General features: G+C 38.8%; 1 protein-coding gene and 1 long non-coding RNA gene across 36 annotated transcripts; both read right to left on the reverse strand.

Moving 5' to 3' along the window:
- Window positions 1-1,648: 1,648 nt before the first annotated feature.
- LOC306891558 lies at window positions 1,649-3,455 on the reverse strand. The gene is made up of 4 exons (XR_013786369.1): window positions 3,063-3,455; window positions 2,773-2,871; window positions 2,595-2,660; window positions 1,649-2,507 (listed from the first exon to the last, which is right to left on the reverse strand). It is a non-coding gene; the product is annotated as an uncharacterized lncRNA (long non-coding RNA).
- Window positions 3,456-4,418: 963 nt separating this feature from the next.
- Window positions 4,419-17,722, reverse strand: puf60a (poly-U binding splicing factor a). 35 transcript variants are annotated; one of them, XM_079451821.1, is made up of 14 exons: window positions 17,485-17,539; window positions 16,545-16,631; window positions 15,668-15,776; window positions 15,059-15,154; window positions 14,511-14,600; window positions 14,043-14,093; window positions 13,596-13,757; window positions 13,414-13,506; window positions 13,112-13,325; window positions 12,612-12,802; window positions 12,260-12,316; window positions 7,920-8,031; window positions 6,490-6,749; window positions 4,419-6,390 (listed from the first exon to the last, which is right to left on the reverse strand). In XM_079451821.1, exons 4-14 carry the CDS (start codon window positions 15,137-15,139, stop codon window positions 6,091-6,093), a joined length of 1,611 nt encoding a protein of 536 aa, XP_079307947.1. In that variant the 5' UTR covers window positions 15,140-15,154; window positions 15,668-15,776; window positions 16,545-16,631; window positions 17,485-17,539; the 3' UTR covers window positions 4,419-6,090. The 35 variants fall into 35 exon arrangements, with proteins under 35 accessions (XP_079307947.1, XP_079307941.1, XP_079307967.1 ...); XM_079451815.1 differs by having other exon boundaries at window positions 14,043-14,111; XM_079451841.1 differs by having other exon boundaries at window positions 12,260-12,349; window positions 14,043-14,111; window positions 17,485-17,533.
- Window positions 17,723-19,165: the final 1,443 nt, after the last annotated feature.

The following is a 19,165-nucleotide window of genomic DNA, read 5'->3' on the forward strand; positions in this document are numbered from 1 at the left end:
TACTGCCAAGGGTTATGTAGTGCACATTATGTAATAGCTCCGCTAAAGTCGGGCTGTTTTTCGCTGTCCTCATGGTGTGATTGAACACATTGCCCACTGCGTCACCGGAAATAATGGATTTTGCCTGAACATAGAACCATTTCTGATGGTTCCCGGTTGCAATGGGGTTAATGGTCGTGGTTGCAGCTACGCTGATTGGCTGAGGGGGGTTTCCCTGAAACTTGCCTTGTGATTATGTTGGGAGAGCGATGGATTCCGCTCTTTCCTCTAGAGTTTCACGCAATCTTGAGAGACTTCTCTTGAACGTCTCCGGTTACTGTCGTAACCTCGGTTCTCTGAGAGGAGGGAACGAGACATTGCGCAAACTGCCGTGTTTGCATGCTCAGATCGTCGCACTGTAATGTTCAGTCGTAAGATTCTGAGGTAATGTGGTCCAGACGGTGTAATATATAGGGGAGGCTACCACGCCCCTAAGCGCCGTCTTAGACCACATTGGCTCTGTAGGACATTCTAAATGTGTCCCTGCGTGTTCAAAATTGGAGGGAGGCCAGTCAAAGTAAATCTTGAAGTTTATTGATCAGAAGATTCAAAAAATACAACAGCTGTTGAGTCAGTTGCCTCAGAACAAAGGCTCAACCAACGCCCAGTTTTACAATTCTGGATATATTTATATTATTTGTCGCCGGTCTCTCTTCGTGCCTTTGAGTGACGTGTTGTCTGGTATTCGTCCAATCAGCTCTTAGTCCGTTGTTCTCTTGAGTTTCTGCAAAACATCAAATGACAACCCACACACCCCAATTCTACCCAGCAACAACATAGTTTAAAAGGTCAGACAATCCAATATGTGTGTGTGTACATTTTCTCCTTTTTTGGCGTTTCAGTTGCATGCATATATTCTGAGACCTCAGCAGTCTCCTGCCACTTCCTCTTATCTTTTGCATGCTCTTGACACCCACGCCCCACTTCCTCTTTCTTGGTTAACTTCAACACATTATTTGAGGTTAAGGGTTATTGTACGCAAGTGATAGAATAATAAAATACTTCTAAAAGTAATAATGCATATGGAATAATACTGCATAGGAAGCATATGAATGAATAAAAGTAATAATGCATATGAAACATATTAAATGTAATAGCACTTCTAAAACACATTAAAATCCCCACACCAGTTACATTTTCATTTCTACTGGTGTTATTCAATAAGGTTTCAGCTCACATCAGTTTCCCCAGTGTAATTGTGCAAATGACTAAATAAATTCCACTTTTTTATTTTTGGCCTTATATCAGACAACCTCTAAATTAGCTTAACTTCTATTAGATTTATTTAAGTGAAGAATAAGATATCCTTATAGGTGGTATTAACCATACTTATTTAATTACCAAAAAAACAAGAAATGGTTGGTTCAGTGTTTACACATTTTCTCATATTCTCTCTTTTAAACAAGCTATTTCAATAATAGGACTATGATTGCTTGATCAAAGATTTAAAGAGACCAAACTCTAGTTTGTACTTCTCAACTTTTGCAAGAAAAAGCATGAGTTAAAAATGCAAGATGTGATAAATGATAATAAAAACAATACTGCCATGTTCTATTTATAAAGGTGCTCCATAAAAAGTCTTTAAACAATGCACAAAAGAAAAGCCACAAATGATCGGTAACGTTTATTTATCATGCCTAAGCTATGGTTTTAATGCAAAGAACATACATTAAGATTGAACCCCAAAACATATTTGTTTGATTCTTCAAAAAGAAGCATTGACATAAACAAATATTAATCATACATTGAAATTACATTACATAAAGATATATATTTGTTTACCCATTGGAATGTTTGGTATGGTATTTCTGAGATTAAAAATCATGTATGACATATATCGGAAACAGGCTCCTGTGACAAATGATATTAGGGCTGCTCGATTATGACAAAAAACATAATCGTGATGATTTTGGCCAATATTGAGATCCCGATTATTTAACACGATTAACCCTTAAAACAACATAGAAGATAGAAAAAAAGGCTTTTAAACTCTGAATTTAACTGAAATGCAAAGAAATAGCACCGCTGAAACACTGTTAAGGTGTGCGCTGAGGATTTATACTACAAGAAAAAAGAGGATACTTGCAAAATGGAATGCGGCACAATTATCGTTTGCCTCGATTATTTTGTTTTTGTAATTGATGAAGGCCAAAACTGACGTTTACAATTAATTTTCTATTAATTGCAAAGCCCAAACAGATATTGCATTACATTTGAACTAACTTCAGATATAAGAAAGCCTTTCCTATTATTGTTCTTAGCTGTTTAAACACAACACAAAATTGTAGAAACTTTTATTTGCAAATGCTTCCGCCTCTGTTAACAAGTTAGAAATATCCATTTACTTCTCAGATGCATCCAAGACATCCAAATTCTTGCTCAATGGATCTTGTTTGGGCAAGGATATTGTGTTCTCCATGAAGAAAAGAACGTTGTCGAGCTGTACAATCATCTTTAATTTGAATCATCTGCAACGAGATTAGTTACAACACTTTAGTACAGAAATACCTGATGAATTTATGTACCTGTAGAAGGGTTAGTAAATAATGACATACCTTGTTTAACTCTTTGAACAGCTTACATGTCATGACTTCACCGCAAGCAACGCAGGAAACCCAAGGCTGTGATAAACATAAAGAAAGCTGTGTGAAACTGTACGCTTCAAGAAGATTTTACAAAGATTTCCGAAGGCATTTGGACTAGAACAATCTTGCAAAGAGAACCAGTCCTTACGATCCCTCTTGAAACTTCACAATCCTTCCGATGGCCACTGCTTGTCTTGTCACATGTGGTGGATTTTAATAACACATGGATCATCTTCTTCGTGTTATCCTGTCACATATGTAAAGCGGTAAGCAATGTTATTTAGCATGTCATGTGGGTAAATATGATATTTAAATATACATGCAACGGCTGTTTAAATACTCTTGTGCAACAGTACAGAATACAAATAGTAATCATACAAATAAACTGACACAAAGTTACATGGCAAATGTTTCTCTTGAGTAGAAAGATATGCTCACTTCATCCAAGATTGAATAAAAATCAATGTGCGTCTTTCCATATTTCTTGTTGGCTTCCACTATTGCATCGTTTATAATTGTTCTCGTATGTTCATGCAGTTTTTCATATATCATGCGATCCCCATGTCTTCCATCTGTTGACCCCAGCAGCAATACTGCACTGAGAAACCACAGTAAACCTCTCATCTTGCCCAGACAAACTTTCATAAAAGTCGCTGAGAAAAGCGGGAGTTAAGGTCCAGAAGCAGACTCGAAGGAACTGAACTAATCGGTCAGGCTTAAGTGGGTTTCATAAAACGCAGCTTAAGTTCACGCGATCCTGCTCGTTCGAACGAGGCTCAGTAAGTAGACTCAAGAGAACAGCGCGCGCACGATATTATTCAGCAGCCCTACAAGTCAAGCGTTGATCAAATCGATCGGCTATGATGCGATGATATTACTGATGTAATATTGTATCGCTTTATTCAACTTTATAAAACATAATTTAAAGAAATCAATTAAATTAATTGTGGACCACAATAATAAAGGAATGCACTGTGTGTTGACATACATCTGTGTTAGATTGTATCAAATAGATACAAATGTTTCAATTTGAATTAAAAAATAAATTGATAACAGCGATAAACGGAACAATTTTACTGGCCAAAAAGATCTAGTATGTAAATCCACATCATTTATTATGATCTACAGTTTCCAAAAATGTCAAGGTAAAATGGGATGCCTTTTTTGTGTTGTGTCTGCCAGATGGTTGTAGAGAAGGACTGACGGGGCAACAAAGTGATTTCTGATGACAGGCATTATTTTTTGAAGCTTTAATTTGGTCACTTTTCCTTCAGTTTAATACAATTATTTTATTTTAGGTTGATGCTGCTTACTGGGAGAGAAAGCATTCTACTAAAAAGTGTGTTGAATAGGGTTTAAATCAAAAATATATATGACACATGTTTTTCATATGTGTTTGCTTGAACATCCAATACTATACATGTATATGTGTCTATGCACGCTTTTACATATGTATTCATAAGCGCAGTTTGATTTAAACCCTATACTGCGCCTCATATCATACTTTATCACGTACTTCGGCGTTTGTGTCTTGCTTCATTTTCAGCTTTATTCTTTTTTCTTCACTTTTATATTGCATGTCTACATTCCGAGCATCCCTTTGTGTAAGAAGGTAGAGCTTGTGCACAGTCATTGTCTTCTTGGCATTATTCTGTAGAAGCATAAATAATTATTTGATGGGATGCTCTTGGTATTTTGTTGTCATGACTTAATATTACTTTTTTCACAGTTTAAGAGGTGCTGTTAGGTGTCCTGATGACTATAATAATTAGAAAATACACAACGTGAGCACCTCACAACACAAGTGGGCCTTTAATCTAATATGAACAAAGCGATAACTGTACCGTACAACTCTGTGAACATATATACAGACATAAACCTAAATTCGAACTCTGTTTATTGACAATAAATCAGAGCTTTGAACTCTTATACCCACAGGGTTTCTGGTTGTTTTTTGAGGCAAATAACATTATATATGCACATTATACCATTGCTGAAATCTAATGGTAACCTAAGACAATGACACAGCACTGTTTTGTAATACATTTTATAAAAAATAAGTAATGTAGCTTTAACATTTTTGTACAAGATATTTTAATAACCCCTTTCCAAGACCAGGCTAGTTTCTCAGCAAAAGTTGCCATAGTAAAGGAGTTCAATCTATTTTAAATTAGCTTTATGAAACCAAATCGACAAAAAATTAATCTGATTTACCAAAATAAGACTGGCTTATTTCGTAATGTTGTTTGATGAAATTGCCCTCTGATCCCGTCTGCTTATTGACCCTAGTGAGATCTGAGACCATGTTGATCCCATCCCACATGAATTGATCATTAAATCAATGGTCTGGCAAGTATTCACATAAGGAATATATTTGATCTTTTACTTAAAAATAAAACAGATTTTCACATAACCATAATATTTGCACTACAAATTTAAAACGTCCAAAAAAAACATGTTAATGTTTTGCGATTTAGTGTCACAATTGTAGATATCCCAAGAATTCATTTGGCCTCAAATGTAAATTTGCCACAAAATAGAGAACAAGATATAATCTCACCACCAGACAACTGAATAATTATATTTAGAGCACTCTCTTGCTGAACCTGCTGAAGACACTTTCCCTAGTAGGGCCAGACTTGTTTGGTTACCAACTTTCTTCATAATATATGTTAAATTCTCTAAAGGAAAGTCACACAAGAAGAAGTAACATGAAGGTGAGTGAACCGAAAACAAGCATGAACTAGCATCATGCGTGATAAATCTTTGCTGCGTGTTTTTTTTCAGGCTCAAAGGTACAAATAAAATAAAGTTTGACCTGAACAAACATTGACACACCAAGGTTACCCCTGGCTTTTTATTGGTTGCATATGCTTTCACTGCCTGCACTTTCCTTGTAAAAAAATACAGCTACTTAATATGCTTTCAACCTTTCAGTATGTTTACAGAGATCTCTTGACACCAGTCGTCAGTGAATATTTTCATTGTTTCAATGCATTTCAATAAAATGAATCCACAGACAATCACTTGAATCTGGGATTTCTTAAAAATAAAAGTGCACAGGACACAAATGTCATACTTTAATTTATTGTTCTGGCTTCTGAAACCAAAAGCATCATATCAGGCTGTGAGAATACTTTGAGGGATAAAAGGGCAAAAGATAAAGCAACTGAACTTTATCTGATGGGAGGGAGCTGCTTTGGAGAGGTTGAACCAATAACCAAAAAGGGAGGGGAATCCAGTCATTCACATTGAGGAACAGCAACAATAAAAAAAATATTCATGAGCGTTTTCTTGCCTCGGTCCCAGGAAGGGATCATTAATAACATTAATATCAACATCAATAAAAAATAATTACAAGTTATAAAGAGAAGCCAATGCCACAGGGATTGGCAGCTGTGTCTGTATAAGTGAGAGAGAGACGTGGAGAGAAAGGTGACGACGGGCAGGATGCACTGTTGACAGTTTATGCAGAGAGGTCACTGTTGTCGAATCGCTCCTGATCATACACCTCGGCGATAACCTTCCGACCTCCGAACCAGCGATTGTTAAGGGCCTGAATGCCCTTGTTCATCTCTGATACCACTGAAAACTCCACAAAGATCTTGACGATGACTTCAGCATCCTCCTCCTCACCCTGCTTCTCTTGGTAGATAATCACTCTATTAACAACGCCAAACTTCCCGCATTCCTCCGTGACTTCTCCTTCCAGATCATCATCTATGTCCTCAGGGCCCACCATGTTCCTGAGCACCATAACCGTAGACTGTGGAAAGAAAGCGCAGCGTTATTTTAACCAAATTATTTTAACGCTCTAACACCAAATACAAGTTCTATACACACACTTTTATGCTACATAACTAACCTCTTGTTTTCTCAGCAGTTTCTGCATGACCATATGCCTTGCACTGCTCCCCGAGATGCTCATGTGCTCCTGTTCACTAAGCATCTCCTGTCCCATGCCGTCTTGGGCAGATTCCTCCTCTTCCTTCTCCTTCTCCTTCTTGGCCTCTTGAGCCGCAGCCGCAGCCACAGCAGCTGAGAGTGACGGCGGAGAGGCTAGCACCGGGTTCACTAGACCCACCTGGGGCACAACAGGCAGAGCCGGCCGGGCTGGTGTCACCCCTGCACAAAAACACAGAGGTCATTATATCCTCTGTGGTCTCTGATGCAAGGAGCCCTACTAAACCCTCAAAAAAAACCTACTATGAAAGTGAGACGGACGTTTGATCATACAGAACCGTTTAATGTTTCCCAAAACAACATCCAACTCAACTTAAATCAGACACTGTTCTTTAACTGTTATGTAAATGATTCCTTAAGTAAAAAGGGAAAGGAACAGGAAAGGGGAAACAATGGAAAGTTACATGAAAAAAGCCAGACTGATTAAACATTTGTCCAACCTTCTCTGTAAGTGTTTGTTACTTGCCTCTGTGATCACAATGCTGAGGATTTACTGAAACTACATAGCAGAAAAATGTTAATATATTGGGGCCACCCCATCCTCCCTTATCTCGACTTCCTCAGCCCCCTCGCGCACATTAAGATGAATTCCACAAAAATCTGAGACTCACTGGCCAATAGGTATGAGAGATATGTTTATGAGGGGAGGGGCTAGAAACAATCCTCTTCAAACTTGGTTGATCAGTGTGCAGCAAAGGGGAAGGGTTATGAGGCCACGGTCAGGGCGAATGTGGAGAATCAAGACAGGGAGGGGAAGAGAAGAGAGAGAAAAGAGAGAGACAAGGAGAGAAGAGAAAATAAAAGAGAAATCTATTAGTGGACAGAATCCCACGACAGGCCATGTTAAACTGAGAACTGTGTAGGAGACAACAGAAACCTGAGGAAGAGAAACTGTACATATAACAGCTAACCCTGAGACATTGAAACTGGAGATAAGCAGAATGAGAAAAAACAAAACCTGTTCGGAGCACAAGCACTTAAACCTGTACTCCCGAGCAATGTGTTCTGGGTATTAAAGTAAACATAATGGCTGTGTGTTGCGTGTATTGTATGGATGGTCATTCGTGAAAATAAGCAAGTTCTGCATGTAGCTAGTGCATAAGTCATCTTTGAATCACAGATCTGTATTCATATACATTACAACCAATGGAATAATTGCCACCCATTTACGACACACAACCATGTCAACCACATGCCGAACAAACACTACATACATACAGCATGTCAGGGATTCAAAAGCATAAAAACTGTTTGTAGGGGGGCATAATACTAATAGGAAATAAACAATACTGCTAGCATGAACCTCCAAGAAGCACATCTGCGTGCACCTACCTGTAATGACCCCTGGGGCCTGAGCTGCCATGACGGCCTGAGGGAGCTGGGGCATGTTCAAGCCCGTCCCCGCGGACATCGCTCCCAGGATCGATGCTCCTGCCACTGCTTCCTGGAAGAACAGAGTGGGATATATAGGAACACCGCCTGGACAGCGCCCGTTAAAAGCACAAACAACACTAACACAAGTGGACAAACACGAGACGGACAGACAACACAAGACCAACACAAACCTTCACACACGGACAAGCCTTGGGCCAGCTGCATAAAAATGGGCGGTCTGAGTTTATGGGCTTTTGAAAATCGACTTTGTGTGCACTAATATGTATGTACAAGAATGTATATTTAGCAAAGGATTAGGAAAACATCATCAAGAAAATATCAAATTCAAATATGGCACACATCGAGAACTCTGAATCTCATAGATTAATGTGCGTCATGTGATGAGACCCCCAACAACTGGACTCTGGGACCATTGAGATTTGAAGATATTGACTATGGGCATTGCTGAATTTACTGCACTGATCCACGCGTTTCCATGGATACTTAAGGTCATTTAATAAACTCAACATATTTTATTATTTTAAGATGTAAACCCACCAGAGTCGTCTGGATTAAAATAACTCTTTCCCGCCATAGACGAGTCATTTAAAAAATCAACCATTCCTGCCAAAGACGAGTTATTACAGCAGTCGTTTTTTGTACAGTTGTACAGCAGGTGGCGCTGTTACATACCTTTGGAAAGAGTGCAGAATCTCTGGTATATATTGTATCGGAGTCTAATCTGGGCGGAGTATTTGGAAAAGAATTATAATAATCTGTTTAATCAATGTGATACATTTTTGAAGAAACCTACCCAGATCTAAGGGTGATAAAAAAAACAAATGAAGATAGAATAATAAGGTTTCTTTTGATTAAAAGCAGAGACTCTGTATTTTAATTTGATATATTATTTGTCCATATATTCATTACAAAAAATTTACTGTGAGCAATTACATTTTAGAAAAAAATCCCGATCTCAATTCATACATAAATGCAGGGCTGTACAATGCAACATATGTCCCACATGCTACGAAAAAAAAAAACCTCTGTCTGTGCCAAGAGTAAATTTGTCAGTGTACCATGCGTGCGATACGGTTTTACACGTGATTTAGAGATGCTTATTTGTGTGAGGTGTGTTTTCTGCGGTTTTAGTTGTTTTTGCATTTGAAACGCACAGAGTCCATATTTAGAGCCCTTCGATTTCCGTGATGTGGAAACAGGCAAGTAATAGCGGAGGTGCTATCCGTCTCTTTAAATATGTAATCTGCTTGTTTTGCATGAATGTATGACTACAGCCGTGTGAGGCTTGTGCATTTGTCTGTGTCGCTGTATGAGTGACTTAATCTCCAGAGCTGCTCTTGAGAAAAAAGTCTGGTTGACTTGAACATCCAGATTAAAAACACTGTATTGTATATATTATAATATCTACTATAGTAAATTGTAGTATTCTAGCAGTAAATTGATATATTTACTCAACTAATATTTAATATAAATATATCTGCAAAAGGAGGAACTTTACTGCAGTTTACCATAGTAAACAGTATAATACAGTATGTGGACAAATATATAATTATTGTATAGTGAAAATGGAAAACACAGAACTAAATAATATTAAAGCTGCAAGCAGCATTTAGCGGGTTTCGAGGTTTCCAAATATAACACAGACTGTCACAGTCGGGATGTACACCCCCAAAAATGCATTTACCCGACAATGTACTAGGCTAGCCAGCCATGCACAGCCAAATCATCAGAAGTTCTGCAGGTATTGTGAACAGGGTTGGGTGATGTAATTGGCATCGGACGATGTCTACAATAAAACCTTGCGATTGACGATGACATTGTTGTCGTCTTTAAACAAGCTGCGATGTCATGAAGTGAGGCGCATCTAGGTGCGAGCTGCACAGACACACATCTTTTTACAGCACGAGCTGGGCAGTTATCAAGTCAAGCATGTCTCACGTGTACAGTGCAAGCTTCTCAGTTATAAACTCATGCACCTCTTCTTTAAACAGCACGAACTGCAATTATAAAGTCAGACACATCTTATCTGTATCATTAAAGTTTATATGTTTATATTTGTTTACGATGCCGCACAGAGCATTTACTTCATTTCATCATTTACTTACCCTGAGATTGTTTGAAACCTACATTTATTTGTTCTGTTGAACACAAGGAAATGACATATTTTGAAGAATTTAGGAAAACAAAAAGTTCTGGGACACCTTCAACTACCATTTAATTTTTCCTAACTATGGTAGTCAATGATTTCACAGAACTGAAAAATGCTAACATTCTTCCAAATATCTTTGTTTTCAACAGAACAATAATTATACAGGTATGAAATTACAGCAGGGTGAGTAAAATGTCATTTGTGGGTGAACTATATCACTTTAAGCATCTTTATTTCTACGAGTGCAGACCCTTCCTCAGACTAATTAAATATATATTGTACTATTCAGGTTAAAAAGCTAACAGGTGAGAGAAACAGAAAGCTGCTAGACATTGTTTAACAGAATTCAATGTAATAAAAGTATATGTTTAAAGTTTCATGCAACTGGGCCCAAGACCAGAAAATACAGCTCAAGAACATGTAACAAACAAATTGATCATGACAAAAAATAGTCTGTGAATTGATTTAACAACTTCATTTTTAAGACAATGCTGCATAAGTTATGCATTTATCATTTTACTGTTAAATTATCTACGAATGACAAGCATGAGACAACATATGACAATAACATAACTAAACAGGTGGCAGTAATTCTATAAGGTTAAAGATTGCAATCTACAACTTATGAATACTATGCAGTAGCATAGATTTGTAAAATTTCAATTAAGTAGAGATAATCCACAATTAAAAAGGAAAAGTTTGTCTAGAATTACATCACACCTTTTAATAAAGTACAGGAAATGTCCACTTAAATACAACATTATATAGGCCAATGCAACAGAAGCATAATGTAGAAATAATATTGAAAGGTGCTACTTAAAGTGAAAATGAAACATCCAGTCAAGTTAACTTTATTTACTAAAGGGGTATCCACTCAAATCAAAAATGTAATAATAAACCAGATCAATGTTACCATTTAAACGCCCTGTTACTTTACAGTTTCCTGCATTATTTGTCCTCCACTGTCCTGTATTTAAAAGTGTCTCTACGAGTAAAGTCAAATATTGGTTACTTAATTTATTTATAAATGAAGAAAATGTATAATTAAAAAATGTTGTCATTGTCTGTTTTAAGGCTGACAATATAACTGGTAATTATTCACAATTATTTAATAGACAATTCATCGGCAGCCAAATTTCATAATACTTGCCACAAAACTTTCAAGGCACCATTTTTCTTTTAAATGGTAACATTAATCAGATTTATTATATCATTATTGATTTGAGTGGAAAACCCTTTGGCAAATAAAGTTGATTTGACTGGATAATTAATTTCCACTTCAAAGCCACCTGAAAATAAGAGTACGTTTACACGATGAAAAACGGAAAAGTTTCACGTACACACGACAGCGTTATCAAAACGATCTGCATTTACATGGATGTGGGAAAACGCTTAATGCTGTAATATGCATGCCAGGCCAGTGGATGGCGCAGTTGCGCTTAAAAGAAACCCTATGTGTCTGCACATATACGCATACACTTTTTAAGCTACAAGCCCTGAACTACAGTTTGTCAGTGTGTATGGGCGTTTATAGTTTGTGCATATAAATACTATGTCTCGCTGGTTGTAGTGGTGCAGTAAAAAAATCTAAAGGTGGTGCAGTAAGTAAATCTACTTTTTGCTAGATAAATGATAATGTGTAAGTCACTCAGCACAACCGAGCAGCATGGAGGCTGCCATTATTGTTTGCAGAAAAAAAAAAATCACGCATGCCCACAGACTAAACGCGGAATAAGCATGTGTATGACGTCGTCATTTTTGGAAAACGCAGCCTTCACTTTTTTGAAAACGACGGCATTATCGTTTTAGTGTAAACTCTGTACTTTGAGACCCGTTTTCAAAAGTTTGCGCTTTCAGTTCCCCAAAACGCCATTGTCGTGTAAATGAACAGCCATAACGCACAAAACGTTTTCCGTTTTTAGTAGAAAACGGTCTCGTGTAAACGGCCTCTAAGAATGCAATCATCATTCAGGTGTAATGTTCCTGTCCAATAAACATTCTCTGCCTAACACACAAGAGCATCACTGTTACTGGGAGGTCCCGAAGACAAGACTCTCCCCACACTCATATTCTACACAAAACAAAAAGGCACCAGCGTGCTTTAAACAGAATTTCCTGAATTATTTACCAGACAGTTGAGGAATTCTTCTGTCCGATTCTCCGGCTGGGACAGATTCCATGCCATCTGTTTTTGGAGTTTACACGCTATGTTATCTTTCTGCATGTAAAAGCTCTGTCTCAAAGAAGTAATGCTGTATCATAACTAGAGTCTTCATGCCAGTCAAAGCCTAAGCTGAGTCAAATCAAGCCCTCACATACAGCACCAAGTGTCTGCACTAGCCTTGCTAAGCCAATTAAATCACTCTGGCATTAAATTCCTTCTATTGTAAAGTATGGCAAAGGAAGTAAGGCAACCGCTCACACGCACTCGCACACACTCCCTGACTAACAATCATTGGTAAAAGTGTGAATGTGCTCACCTGAGCAGTGATTTTGGCTGTGGCGGCCGCTGCCGCTACGGCTGCGGCGGGAGGAAGGCCGCCTGGCGTCGTTGGCGTCAGAAGGGGCATTGGAGGCGTGACAGCTTTGCCCACTCGCAGGTACTGGCCCCCAAGGTCGAAGAGGTTCATGGAGGACACGGCATCCTGCGAGGACTGGGCCTTGTCATATTCTAAATAGGAAACAGGAAAGACTAAGACTCAACAGCTTCCAAGAAGACTCAGCATAAATCTACCAGAGCTCTGAGACAGTTACTGTGTAATTACCAGCGGGCACTTATGGCACAAATGTCCGTAACAGAGCCTAAGAAAACAACGACAACAGAAATAAAAAACTTACTATGAAAGCATGTGAGGAACCTGCCCCCACCCTTTTGCTATCCCCTGTGAGACATGTAGAGAACAGCATTCTGCCATGACTGACCGCTCTCAGTCAGATACATTTATATTCAACCGATGTGCTGAAGTAACCGTCTGCTCACCTATAAAACCATAGCCTTTGTGTTTTCCCGTGGTGGGATCCCGTGCCAGCATACAGGACTTGATTCTTCCGAAGGCTTCGAACACGCTCTTTATGTCATCGTCTGACAGGTCTGGATGCACCGACGCCACGTAAATCCGGTTGAAGGCGCGTGCTTCCTCGGCTAACTGGTCTATGATTGGTTGAGCCTGACCGATGTTTGATGGTCGCCCCACCTACAACATACAAAAGAAGCTGACTTTTATTCCTGAATACATCTGCAGGCATATGGAATGCCAAGGAATTATAGTTTCCATCACTCACTTTTATGTTTCTACCGCCCAGCATGACAGAGTTCATCTGTTCTAATGCAAGCTGTGCTGCTTCTGGTATTTCATACTCTACAAAGGCGAAACCCTGCAAAGAAATCAAATAAGATGCATTAACAACAAAAACTTAATTTACCATAACAATCATCTTAAAATAGTCAAGAAAATTATTCTGACCTTGTGCTTTAATGTAACAGAGTCCCAAGACATGTCAATGCTTTTGATGGGACCAAATGGAGCAAAGGCCTGTCTTATCGTGTCTTCTCCTAGCTCGTAATAGATAGATCCGACATAAACCCGGCACATTATGGCTAATGCCCGTTGCCTCTGGGCTGCTACCTGTGACGGACAATATAATGCGTCAGATAGGTTCCTACAACACACACCTAACCAAATTTAACCAGTCATACAATTGTCCCAACGATTGAGGATAGAACCAGCAGACAATGAACATGCTGGCACCGAAGACATTACACTGGATTCTATTTACCTCCGTACATTACACACATGAGTACCGAACAACTACATGTATGCCAAGAAATGGAGGGAGCATCTAATTTTGACTAATAATGTTTACAATTAGTACAGCAATTAAAGTTACTGAGAACAATGAGTTGCACTTACAGACTGTAGTGGTGAGAGGGGGTCTCCAAAACCCATGGTTAATGAGGCCATCTGAAGGGAATTAGGGAGCTGTCAGGAAAAGCATCATCGTGGTAAGCCTATCACTGTCATTCAAGATGCTAAGTAGTAAAGCAGAACACTACTATGTACATTTAACACTATAAATCACAGATGTGCTGCTACAGACCAAGAACTGATGCATTGAAACAAACTGTGTTTCAAAAGGGATAAGGTACATTAGATCACTTACAAAAGTGGGTTTGAGTGACATCTGTGTAACAATACTGCAATGTATATGCAGTAGGCAACATTTGAAGTGGATCAAAAAGGTTCAAAGGCTTCCTAAGATGAGAACAATACCGATTCTTGCCTTAGGACAACTTTGATTGACTTTTTTGATCAACTTCAAATGTTGACTACTGCATATATACATATATTGTAATGTATATAACTTTTGAGCAGTTTCACCTGTAGGTTAGTGAGTTGTTGCTGTTGATGAGCGAGCGTCTGCTTGACCAGAACGCTCTTGATGCTTTGTTCCATGGCATACTTCTTAGCCTGAAACCCAGAACAGAACACGTTAACCTAAGATCCCTATAGTGACATAACATTATTTCAAGCCCAGGAGATTCAAAATAAACAACAGAAATGTTTTTCAGCTTCCAACTTTTAAGACTAAAGATCCCATTTAACAAATCGGAATAGCTTGTATACCAGATAATTCACAACAATTGCATGCAATGCACTGAGAATGATCTTCCACTTTGTCCCAGCGATTGAGAATAGTACTAGCAGAAAGGTAACGCCACTAGTACCGAAGGCATAGCGCTGGCACTGTTCTCGTCCACTGCTTATATACATGTGCACGGAGCAAACACATGCTTATAAAGCTTAGCGGACATTAAAAATAAAATCAAGCAAGACCTAAGGAAAACACGCAAATAATGCACCACATTATATACTTTTTTTGTATCCCCCCCCCCTTGTGTAATAAAGGGGTTTGAGGAAAGTCTCACCTTTTGCAGTGCCTCCTGCTGTTCAGGGGTAAGGGGCGGCAGGCCGAGCTTCGAGGCCGTGCTCTGTCCATTCTCCATCATCAGAGCCTCGCCTCCCTACACAAAACACAAGCAGCTGTCAGAGCTGACACATTGAGCTGCAGTAAAACTACACATCTGCTCAACACACACAAACACGCACTGCACAGATTTCTTAAAGCGTTCATCTCTCATTTTAACAACAAACTGAGTCTATGGTTGAGGCATTATTCTAATGTACATGTATTACAAAATAAAAACTAATTCCAACAACAAAACACTTATGTTATGGCTGGAAAGAGCTGATTTCTGTTAAATGTTTACATGATTTTGAGCTTGCTCTCAGATATGTCAGGACGTTTGTAACGCCTTCAGTCAACATTACACACTGAACAGAAAGGCTGTAATCCTGTGCAGCCCATAATGAAAAGCCTTCTTTATACATTTATGAGGGGAACCGTGGCAAATATTTCCCTAAGTGGAAACAAATACATGACAGTGTCGGTAACTGGAGGACCATACGTCCATGTAGTGCATATGCTGAAGTATGTGAGCCCTCTCATTTAATACTACACAAGAGAAAACTTGTACCTTTTCTCAAATGAACTCCAGAGTGGTGCACGGTCCCCCCTTAAGGAGGTTTGTACCCAAAAAGTTCTGCCATTGGCTTTGGAAATATAGTACAGTCAAGAGATACGTTCTACAGCACAGACGACACATAGAGAGAAACAACAAAAAGGAAAAAAAGGAAAAGAAAAAACAAACCTACTTAGAACAAGAGAACTGGATAGGGAGATAACAATTTGAGATCACTGACATCCAAATCCAGGGAAACAGTGCTGACTTTGGTTTGAAATATATATATATATATATATATATATATATATGAAGAGTTTGCTTCCAAAATGAGAGGACTTGTTTTTATCGAGTTAGTTAGATGTATTTCTTTGATTTATTCCATAATAACTCAAAGCAAACCAACTGCAGTTTGATTGATATTCATTGGCAAGAACAACAAAAAAACATAGATTTTGGGAAGTTTTTACATTTTGGAACCAAACTCTTCATACATACTTATATATTGCCTACCTACAGTAAAGCCAACCAAAGTTTAGACATGTTGATTATCAATGCATGGGCTGACAGAAAATGTATTGCAATTGTATTGATATTAGCACACAAAAATGCACACTGCCCAAACTCATCTGGGAACATCAGGATGCGTGTCAAGCTTTCACATCACATAATGAGATTTAATAATAAAAATCAGACCACTTACTATCTAGGTGCCCTAACACGGAATAGCTCAGACAAATCTAACGTTGCTTAAAACTTTCTGCATTTCAGTCCTGATTCAGAATAAAAGAGTGGTTGTCTGGTAGCATATGGAATACAATTTCGTCTGACACATTAAAACTCTCTTGCACCGCCTTTTTAAAAGGAGTATTGCCGTGTCAGGTCCCCTTACCTAGCACCTGCACTCCGCTGGGGTGTCTTGTTGTGGGGGTACTCGTGAGATTATATAGGGGGGAGCGTTTACTGTTCAAAACACAGTCTATAAGGAAAGAAAGAGGTTTCAGTAAACTCCCGAGTAAACTTTTGTGTAATGAATATCACAAATTCTATCCAATGTGTTAGGCTTGGCTTTGAGAGGTCTGCAAGATGTTTCATCAGGCACCACCCATAACTGTCTCCAGACCTAATAAAGGTTGGTCTCCTTTGATTTGTATGAATTCTCTTAACCTACCGGTTTGACTGGCACTTTAATATTCGCACTGGTCGCGGTTCTACCCATCATCACTCGGTGGAAAAGGCCCATGCTCGTGTTTGTGTATAACGTCAACGTTGCCCCCTCCCCGTGTGTTTGCGTCACCGGCCATAACTCTTAACCGAGTAACGTCAAACACAACAGCAAAGGCTAAAAGAAACCCAAAATGGCAATTGCAACCCATTTGACTTACACGCACATCCTACAAACACACTAACCTGAAGCGCTCAGATTCTCTGGTGTCAAGAAGCTGCAGTAAAGTTGACTCGGCTCACGGAGAACAATGTGACTGGATTACCGCGTTAGCTCGTATAACGTCAACAAAACCGGGAAACCGCGAGCTTTTAAATTGATACGCTCAAGAGAATATCTTTAAAATCGTGACATTAATCGTTCAACGACGTTATCGTTGTAACCCCGTTACCAAGAGCTGGCAATTCTGAATAGAAACGCAAGCAGGCCGTGAGAAAAATCCCGCTCATCGTGGGCTAGGCTAACTAGCCAAACCTATGCTCATCTGCATGGAGCGATTTAAAACGACACCTTTCTACTGAAACGTAAACGTATATAGCAAAAACATGTCATTGTGTGTATATCGTGCGAAACGTTACAGAAAAAACGTAACATGTATTACATTTACCGCTGAAACAGCCACCGCCATAGAGCACACCTTCCAGCACCAACGTCCTCACGGCGAGGAAGACTACGAAATCTCGCGATATAGCGCGAGGGTTGCGCAGCGGCTGCAGTGTCTGGCCCTGGTTGGAGGAGAGCGCGGTCGAGGTTTGCGGTGTGACATCAGGGTACCTCGAGAGCAGTGCTGGACTGCTAATCTGGCATACCGGGCAAATGCCCGGTGGGCCGACGCACTTGGGGGCCGATATAATATAATATTATATTTTTTTAATCGCCCAACGACCGGCCCATAAAGCAGGGACAGCGGCCCATTGGTTCATTTTCCATACTGACACTGGGCTGGCCCAATCATCTCTTAACAGACTACAAGTCTAACAGTTTTTCCCTACAGAAGACAAAGGAAATCAGGATGAAATGCATAATATTTTTTTATTATTATCTTTAATAGTGTACAAGTAAACGGTAGTGTTTTGCATCGATACTTTGAAGAACTGCACAAATGTATAGACTCTATACTATAGAGCAGGGGTGTCAAACTCATTTTAGGGTAAGGGCCGGATGGAGAGAAAAGTGACAATGTGCGGGCCGAATCACCTTTTTTAAACCATATTGCACCAAATTACAAATGAATTAGCAAAAAAACTAGAAAGACATACTGTTCTGTAAAAGGTGCATTTAATAAATCCTCAGAACGGTTCAATAACACTCTTATTCCTCTTTGAAAAAACTATTTTGTTTAGGTAAAGGCAATCAAAACCCTTTCCTTTGAATATGAATATTTTTTGTCAGATACTTTTTAAACTAGTAATGACAAAAATGCAACAGACTCTATTTGTGTACAGACGGTCACATTAAATATGAACCATACAAGCTATACAATATAATTCACTAATAGGAAAAACTGCCTTAACATATTTAACAATTAGTACAGTAGTACAACTTCACTTTGGATATGAACATTAAATATATACTAGAAATTCCCTTTAACAACAAAAGATCTAGATCGCATCTGCATTATGATTTTAATTCCTGACATCTCTTTTCTTCAACCACATCAATCTCATGATGTCATTTAGCTGTCTGTTTGTGAGTCGAGAGCGCAGGTTGGACTTGTTAATGTTCATTACCGATTCTTGATGAATTCTCCCTCTGAAAACGGCTTTGATCCCGCTGCGATTTCGTTGGCAATCAAATAGCGTTACAGCTTCATCAGTCTCTGTTCTTTTTGTGAACATTGACTGCTTTTTTCAGAGGCTAAAGTTAAATTATTGACTTTTCGAAGTTGTCCAGTGTATTTATCATATTTCTCTGCGTATATCATAGTGCCGTTTAATATTGTACTCGTTTTGCACAGCCACGGCTTGTGAGCAGATTAAACATACCGGCCTACCGTTGAATTCACAGAAGAAATACGTCTTCTTCCGTCAGTTTTCTTTATTTGGACATTTTAAAATCACTAGTCCTTGCCGCACAACTTAGCCGACTTTGTTTTCGAAATGTAGGCGGCGCTTTAGAATGCGCATGCTTGTTAGGGGTTCCGGCAGAAGCCCAATTAAATGATCAATGATAAAATAAAAAATTTAATAAAACAAAACATAATATGGCAGCGAAAACCTGATTGTATTAATAAACTTTAAATTAATTAAAATAATAATAAACTTTTATTTCATATTTGTATTATTTTT

This window comes from Barbatula barbatula (genome assembly GCF_947034865.1).
Source record: "Barbatula barbatula genome assembly, chromosome: 3".
NCBI classification, from domain to species: Eukaryota; Metazoa; Chordata; class Actinopteri; order Cypriniformes; family Nemacheilidae; genus Barbatula; species Barbatula barbatula.

What these genes read in the sequence shown, in the direction of transcription:
- puf60a (XM_079451808.1), bottom strand. Translation starts at nt 17,505, where the DNA reads ATGGCGGTGGCTGTTTCAGCGGTAAAT. An exon ending in AGCAGGAGGCACTGCAAAAG is followed by an intron (nt 14,601 to 15,058) that starts GTGAGACTTTCC and finishes TCTGGGTTTCAG; the next exon opens with GCTAAGAAGTATGCCATGGA. An exon ending in CTGTTACATTAAAGCACAAG is followed by an intron (nt 13,507 to 13,595) that starts GTCAGAATAATT and finishes ATTTCTTTGCAG; the next exon opens with GGTTTCGCCTTTGTAGAGTA.